General features: G+C 47.5%; 1 protein-coding gene across 1 annotated transcript in view; it reads right to left on the reverse strand.

Moving 5' to 3' along the window:
• Positions 1-379: 379 nt before the first annotated feature.
• Positions 380-8584, reverse strand: part of ZZEF1 (zinc finger, ZZ-type with EF-hand domain 1) — a 150169-nt gene continuing 141964 nt past the window's right edge. The window contains exons 50-55 of the mRNA XM_006863278.1: positions 7739-7907; positions 7470-7568; positions 6839-7004; positions 3396-3549; positions 2091-2162; positions 380-460 (exon numbers count right to left, since the gene is read on the reverse strand). Coding sequence (XP_006863340.1) covers positions 380-460; positions 2091-2162; positions 3396-3549; positions 6839-7004; positions 7470-7568; positions 7739-7907 — 741 coding nt within the window. The remainder of the gene's footprint in view (positions 461-2090; positions 2163-3395; positions 3550-6838; positions 7005-7469; positions 7569-7738; positions 7908-8584) is intronic.

The raw sequence follows: 8584 nt of genomic DNA on the forward strand, positions 1-8584 counted from the left end.
CAAAACGGCAGTTCCCATGCCAGGTCTGTGCTGCTGTAGGTCTTGCTGAGAAAGGCGCCTCGGGACTGACTCCGTCTTCACCTGAAGGGACCTGCAGGCGGTGGCAGCCCAACCGAGACCACACTCTGCCCAGTGAGGCTGCTTCCAGGTGTTCCGGGGCCCTCTGTGTGGACAGACCTGGAGAAGGCTGCCATTCCTCGGATGTCTGCACAGCTCAGCTTGTGGTGTTGCGTGTGTGCTAGTCTGCGACACAGCTGCTCTTGGAGACGTGGCTGCTTTGTGTTCTAATCAGAGTGGAAGTGGGAGCTCCTGGGGAACTTTCCTGAATGAGCTTAGAGGTCTGCGGACAGCTCAGCAGTCATGCACGCCGTACCATGGGCTAACACTCGACATTCCAGAGCAGGGTGGCCTTGTTTGGGTAGTTGATGGCCAGGCTGACAGCAGCAATGTTCTGCAGAGCCTGTGGGAGGGAAGAGAAAAACTGCAGCGCCAAGAACCATTCATATACGTGCTCATTCACTAAGTGTTGACTGAACAAGACCCACAGCCGAGCATCCAGGGATAGGCGAGACAAGAAGTGCCTGGGAGGGTCGCTTAAAGTGAAAGGTACTCGGAGACTGGGGCGGGGGGAGGCAGGAGAGCTCTAGGGAAAGGGGCCCACGGAGATGGATGAGCGCATGGCCTCAGAGGGGCTGCAAAACAATATTGGGGAGTTCCAGGGATGTGGACGCCCAGGAGGGCAGGCTGAGTCTGACTTTCATGCTAGGGATGGCAGTGGAGGGTGGCAGGAACCTGGCCCGCTCACATCAGCTGTGAGAAGGCCAGAATGAGGCTGAGGAGGTAAGAGATTAGACATGAAGGCTGGGGAAGGGAAGAGCCCACAGGGATGCTCTTATGCTGAGCTTTCTGTGCCTAAATTGCCAAGTCTCAAAGTTTAGTTGTTTGAGGCCAACAAGTCAGTGGGGATGGTGGCAATGTAAGTAGGTATCTGTATGGAGAGAAGGGAGCCTTCCCTCGGCTTCCAGGTCGCAAGAGAATTCACACTAAGTCATGTGTATCTGGTGTGGGGGCTGCCACATTGAAGCAGTCATTCTAAAAGGCTCGCCCTCTCATGGGGACAGGGTGCTCCCTGAGAAAACAGAGGAATAGAGTGGGCTTAGGCAGGGCTCTGGCTGGGAGTTCCAGTTCAGGGCCCTCTGAGGTGGACCTGGGCATCTCTACCTTCTCTGGCCTCAGTGTCCCCATCTTCCAATGTGAGGTTAGACCACACAGGCTGATATTCAGGGGTACTGGAAGTCAGAGGTTCTCAAAGTCTAGTCTGGAGCAGGGGGGAGGACCCTTTCAGGGGATCATAAGGTAACAACTATCTTCATGGGAACATTAAGACATGATTGTGCCTTTGCACTTCCATTGTCTCACGAGTGTGCAGCGGTACTTCCAGAGTCTAATGCAGTGTGCTACAGGCAGAGACAGGCCAGGGGCCAGCTAGTGTCTAGTAAGGCAGACACAGGTTATTGTGATTCTAAAAGAAAGAAATGTGAAAAATTCTTCTCCATTTTAATTTCTAATATGGTATATATCATTAGATATACAAGGAAGCTTCAAAAAGTTCATGGAAGAAAGGTAATATTACGTTCTAATTCCATTTTTCCATGAACTTTAAAAAGACTTCTCGTAACGTAGGTTAACAAGAGCTTTATGAAGTTCTTGATAACTTAAAATTATAAACGGGGTCCTGAGACCAAACAGCTGTCAGAAGCAGCTATCTCCCACCTGGAAAGCAAAGTAGATCCAAAACATTTGAAAGCTAACTCTATGGAAACTTCAGGAATCAGCCAAACTGTAAATTTAAGGCATTGGTTGTTTTGGTTTTAAAGACACAATCTCTTGCTAGCGTCTTCTGAGTCCACAGTTTAACATGAGTGTGACGTTGATAAATGGGACTTAACAATGCGCTCTGGAAGCCAGAAGGAAATGACGGAACTGGAAGTGAGGGCTGTATAAACTGGGATTCTGCCCTCATGACTCAATGCACAGAGGCCCTGGGTGTCACCCTGCCAAGGGAGCAGCTCTGGTCGGGGACAGCGTACCTGTGCTGCACACCGGAGAAGGTGGTCGTCGGTGGTTAAGGCCAGCAGGTAATCCTGCAGCAAGCCAAGCTCCTGCAGAGAAAGCAAAGCGAAGCTAACAGTCAATACTCAGACACCCTCACCCAAGAAAATAGACATTTAAGACATGTCTCAAGTATTCATAAAATAATACAAAGAAATGTACTTGTTAAAATCTGAATGATGGACTGAAATATGGAAAAGTGATAACTTGCTAAGACTAAGTTCTCATGCACAGTTTACGAGGACTTCAGGTGTGGTGCTGCAGGGTCAGCACTGGACTGCGAACCACAAGGCTGGTGGTTCAAACCCATCAGCTACTCCTTGAAAACCCTATACAGGGTTGCTATGAGCTGGAACTGACTCGATGGCACTTAATAATAATAGTTTACAAACTATTTTCCGTATGTTGTTGTTGTTGTTGTTAAGTGCTGTCGAATTGGTTTCGATCCATAGTGACCCTGCACAGGGTTTCCGAGGCTGTAAATCTTTACGGGAGAAGAAAGCCTCATCTTTCTTCAACAGAACTGCTGGGAGTTTTGAACCGCTGACCTTGAGGTTTATTTAGTAGGCCGGCTTATAACCACTACGATACCAGAGCTTCTTATTTTCTGCATATATAATCCCATATACTTAAAAAGGGGAGTACTGGTATGGCGCTGTGGGTTAATGCTCTGAACTGCAAAGCGTTTGAATTGCAAGGTTGGCAGTTCAAGCTCACCAGCTGCTGCTTGGAAACCCTATACAGGGTCGCTATGAGTGAAAACCAACTCAACGGCACTTCACAACAACAACTTAAAAAGAAGAAACCAAAGCCTCGAGTAGGTAAGTAGTGCCCAGCTCATTGGGAGAGCCACAGAAGGAGCTGGGAGCCAGGTGCTGGGGTCTGACTCTGCTCCTCACTGACCCACAGGTAACTAGAGAGGGACCCTTCCCCTCAGATTTGTTCCCTCACGTGTAAAAAGAGGGGAATGAACTAAAGAATGTTGAAAAGCCCTTTCATCTCTCACAATCAATGAGTCCATTGTGCTAAGAGAAGGAAAAAACGAGGAGGAAGAAGAAAGAACCTACTGGCTTTATTTTCCAAAACTCACTGTTGTTAAGGGCTGGTCCAAAGCAGGTTTTCCCCTTTTGGCTTTAAGCCAGACCAAATACACAGGCTTGGTGCTGACCTGAGAACTTCCCAGTCTGGGGAGAGGCAAAGACCTCAGACTGTGGGCTAAGCTGTTAGTCCCCAAGACCTAATGCCCCGTTGGGGCAGGGGAGGAGAGGCCAGGGGGTCCTCACCTGGGCACGGTTCTCAGTGACAAAGAAGAGCTCAGTGAGGGCGCGGTGCAGGGGGAGGAGGATGCCGGGCCGCGTGCCGTCCTCACACAGGCTGTATTCCATGTGGGTGAAGAGCTTCCACAGCGGCTTTAACAACGTGAGGTCACAGAGGTCACTGCAGAGAGCACAGGAGCAGGGCAGTGGGCGAGGACCGCAAAGGGTCCAACTGGGGCGACTGCAGAGCGGGCTCTCCCCACAACATCTAGTCATGTGATTATAGCACCAACAACAAACAATGGAGGGACAGAACCTCAACCTCAAACAGGACTCCAAGAAAACAGGCGATACTGGTCCATCCTGGTTTTGAGCTCTGCTGAGAATTTACACTGCCATCCCAGATGCAGATTCAGTACATCTGGGGTGGAGAAGCAATTTCTCAGCAGGGCGTTGAACCAGAATGAACCAGTTCAAAGCCCTGATCCTGGCATATATTCATGATGATTTACTGAACATTTTTTAAAATGATTGCCAGGAAGAAACCAATGATAATGGTAAAACCTCAAGATAAATGTTAAGAAAAAAGAGCAAGATATAAAACCGAATGTATAGTATTGTATGCAACCGTATTAAAAACACCAGCACTGACACCTACCAAACAAATGTTACCAGCTGTTCTTATACGGCTTTCTAAATTCTCTACAATGATTACTGCTTTATAATCAGAAAGAAAAAAAATAAAGACAACAGCAGCAAGTAGTATTATGATCATAGGGTCATACAAAGGAGTCCTGCTGGTGAGTAGGATAAGCACTGGCCTGCTAAGCTCAAGGCCGGCAGCTCAAACTTATCAGTCATCCCGTCGGAGAAAGATGCAACTTTCTGCTGCTGTAAAATTTACAGCCTGGAAAACTCTAAACAGGGTTGCTGTGAGTTGGAACTGACTTGACGGCAGTGGGGGTGTTTTTTTTTTTAAGCCTCATAAAACACAAGAAATCTGCTGGTAAGATGGCCTAGGCCTGAAATGTCTTCCCATTCACTTCCCTGTGGAGAGACTGAGGTGACAGCTGACAGCTTTACTCGGAGGGCAAGTGTGTTTTCACTCCCGTTCCACCTTCAGAGATGATTTTCAGGAACTTACATCACAGTTTTACACATATAATCTTAGATTCTGACTTTTTCCTTTAGCAAATGACTTGAAAAAGCATTCTACACATCTAAATGTAATCTTGGAGTCAACTGCTTTCCCTGGGGGAACAAATCTCCAGAGAGTACACAGGGGAGACTGTGGTTTGACTTAGGGGCAGCTTCATAGCTGGCTCTCCAGGAACGCACTTCCAGTGTCCTGCTGTCCTGCCAGCCAGCCTTGGCGAGGGGCTTTTCCCCTCTGCCCTTTGTCTGGGCTCTGCATGAAACCATGAAGCCAGCACACTTCTCTAGACAATCCAACGTGAGCGAATGTGAACCCCCCAAGGCTAAAAGGCATCTTGGGTGCCCGCCCACTCCGCTCTCATGTCTAACTGACTGGAAGGAAGGTTGCTGATGGCTGGGCAAGCTGTGTCAGATGCACCCACGAAAAATCCAGAAGGGCTCATTGGCCTGAAGACAGTGGAGATGTTACAGGTTTCCTATACATCCTGCAACCTGGAAGTCTCTCTCAAGGCAGCAGAGTTAAGTGTCAAGCTAGTGACCCCTGGTGTTTGTGGGCAGAAATGGCGGGTTCAGTGATCACACCAGTTTGTCCTCTCTCCCTGCCTTCCGCCAACCTGTGGACCAAACCATCACTTTCTCCTTCTTGACCTGGAGAGTCTTCTGTTTCAGATAACAGCTCCGTATTACAGACAACCTGTTACTCTGAATGCTGTCAGCTTTCTCTCCATCAGTGTGTCTTAGGAAATAGTGACAGTGAACTCTTACAGGTAAGGCTCACTGAGGGGAAGGGGGACTAAGTGTGTAGATGATGACTAACAATGACCAAGACTTTCCCCTGAGATAAGAAAAAGGACAACTATGTCTCTTATCCTGGCAGTACAAAACCAAATGCAAACAGATATTGTCCTATTATTAATATTGTATTACTATTCCCAGGTGAGATGACTGCATCGAATAATCTACATATAAACAGAAGGTCAGTATATTAAGGGTGATGTTGTTGTTGTGAAGTGCCATCAAGTCAATTTTGACCCATAGCGACCCTGTATAGGGTTTCCGAGGAGCAACTGGTGAGCTTGAACCTCTGACCTTGCACTTCAAACAGCTTTGCAGTCTGGTGCATTAACCCACAGCGCCACAGCAGGACTCCTATATTAAGGGTGATATATCTAAATCAATTATATTGCACCCCTGGATGTTGTAAATGGTTAATGCACTTGGCTACTAACCAGAAGACTGGAGGTTTGATTTACCTCTCAGAGGTCCCTCAGAAAAAAGGCCTGGTAATCTAATTCCCAAAAGTCAGCCACTGACAACCCTATGGAGAATAGTTCTACTGGCATACATGAAGTCACCAATAGCATGAAAACCAGTCAATATTTAGGAAGAAATCTAACAAAACATTTTGCAAATCCTCTAGACAGGAAATGACAAAGTATTACTAAGATCGAATACGACCTAACCCCAGTGTACACTGCAGGGCTCTCTGCTCTGAAGACCTCCATCTCCATCCTCCTCATGATAACCCAGGAAATCAGTCAGCTCTCATCAGACAAGCTGTGTGCAAGCGCACGTGTGTGTGCTAAAGTGTATAAATATATACAAGCTAAGTCAAAAATTCATATGTAAACTCAAAGGGTCAAGAACACCTACTACCCCTGAAGATGAAGCACTAAAAGCTGGAGGGTTTATAGAACTAGGTAGGCAAGTTTATTATAAAGCTGCAGTTTAAGGCACTGTGGCAACGGTACAAGGATAACTAAACACAACAATGGAACAAGAGTCCAGAAACAGACTTCTCTGTATACGGTGGCCCTGTGCTGTCAAAGGGAAGGAAAGAAAGGTCTTTAGAGTCAACTGGAGGCCCACATGGAAAAAACATATCCTGACCCATACACCTCATATCACATGCTAAAACCCAGGACAGCAGATGTCCATGTGGAAGGGAAGACAATACGGTTCTAGACGATAACAGGAGTATCTCCAGCACCTTGGGGTGAGGCCGTGAAAAGCTCTACCATAAAGGAAGTCACTCATGAATTTAGCAGACATTAAGAGATGCTTCTTTCAGGAACGAGAAGAGAGAACGAAGACATTCCTGATATAAGACTCGTCCCAAGTGGACAACGAGCTTCTCTAAATCCATAAAAAGAAACAGAAAAATCAAAAGAAAAGTGGGAAGAGACTCATGGCAGCCAGGAATTGTCTCCATGGCTGTCTTCCCCATGAGGCCCAGCCCACAGACAGAAAGTGCTCAATTCTAATGGGTGTCGAATAAGTAAGCCAACAGAAGGCCTGACCAGCTTCCAGCTTACCTGTGGGAACAGCATCGCACAATCTTCAGAAGCAAGTGGATGGCTTTTAACCGCTGATGTCCAGTCTGGCGACAGGCGACACTCACCAGCCACTCCCAGATTTTGGCCAACGGAAGATGAGGCACAACTCTTTCTTCTGATAGCATCTGCTTCAAAATCTCAAATCCTGGCCAGCCCCCACACCAAAAAACAAAACACAGATTGCCAAAAAAAAATTAAAATCTAACAAAATGTGTGCACTAAGATGTAGAAATTTTACAAACTGCTTAGGTTTGAATACAGAGAATGAAACAATTGTGATCACTTAAATTTTGTCAGAAATCAAGCCTGCGATAAAAAGTAATATAGAAACAACACTTCCAGGTCCTTCCACTACACAAAAAGCCCAGGCAATAGCTAAGGAAACAAGTCTTCTTTAGACCTGGACAGAATGACTCTGCTCGCTGGCCATTTAAGTTCACAACCAGCCAGCGATGTCAGTTCACCAGTGAGAGGTGTAAGTCTGTGAGATGGCCGTGCTGAATCTTAAAGAAAAGCCTCAGCTTTTGATTTCAAAAAAGATGAAAGGAGGGTACCCACCCTGCCCGCTTGCCCGGCAGGCAGCTCGCACACAGCAGAGCAGGGCACTTACCTGTCTGGAAGCGCCCCAGGTGGCCGGCCGTCACTGAGAATTTGTAGCCCCACTCGGTGTTGCTCATGTCAGAGGTAAATCGGTAATACAGAGTATCTCCTGGATCACACAAGATCAGAACCCGATCAGGAAATGGGAGGGGCAGGGAATGCCAATGTACATGCTTCCAATGAAATATGGCAAATGCATTTTGAAATCCTTCAATCATTTCCCTTCCCGATACGAAGTTTAGTTAATGCTAAGAGTCTAGAGAACCAAATATCCACTACCTGGAAGCTCAAAATCTTTCCATTTCTGTTGCGACCCACTGAAACTGTGTCGGTCCTGCTGAAAGTCACTGCTGCTGGACATGGCCAGCTCGTCACAGCCTTCCTCTGTATTGCACTGAGAATCAAATTTGATTGAGAGGTAGATTGCACCAGGAATGTGGACTTTATCCTAGGAAGGGAGAGAGAACATTTCCGTCACTGCTCGCTGCCCAGTTCCCACCTCCAGGACTTCACACAGGATGAGATGTGCACGGGTGGGTGGAGTGGCTCGGAGAGGCTTCACCTGCAGGAGGGGGGTGGGTGGGAAAGAACACAGGAGGAGCCTATGGGAAGAGGACGCACTCCAGGCAAAAGGAGCAGCATTGGGAAGGTCTGTGCTTCCTGTGGGAGAGGGTGCGTGACCCTGCAGAGGATGACCCCAACAGATCCTGAAGGTCCTGGGTGCTAAAATGAGGCGACTACACTGTATCTAGGACTCCTGGTGTGGCACTGTAGGATCAGCACTGGACTGTGAACTACAAGGTCGACCATTCAACCTTGGAAACCTTTACAGGGTCAGAACTGACTCAGTGACAGCTAACAACAACAACACACTTTATCTAAGCCCTGGTAGTGCAGTAGATTACGAGCTGAAGAGCCAACTGCAAGGTCAGTGGTTTGAATCTACCAGTTGGCTTCTGCTCCCATAAAGATTTACAGCCTTGGAAACCCTACACAGGTTGGCTAGGAGAAAACCACTGGACGGCACACCACACTATACAGACAGCAGGCGTGTACTGTGGTAGCTGCTGTTAGCAGAGACTTCGGGCAGCCGTGTACTGTGGTAGCTGCTGTTAGCAGAGACTT

The sequence above is a fragment of the Chrysochloris asiatica genome, unplaced genomic scaffold (assembly GCF_000296735.1).
Source record: "Chrysochloris asiatica unplaced genomic scaffold, ChrAsi1.0 scaffold00054, whole genome shotgun sequence".
NCBI classification, from domain to species: domain Eukaryota; kingdom Metazoa; phylum Chordata; class Mammalia; order Afrosoricida; family Chrysochloridae; genus Chrysochloris; species Chrysochloris asiatica.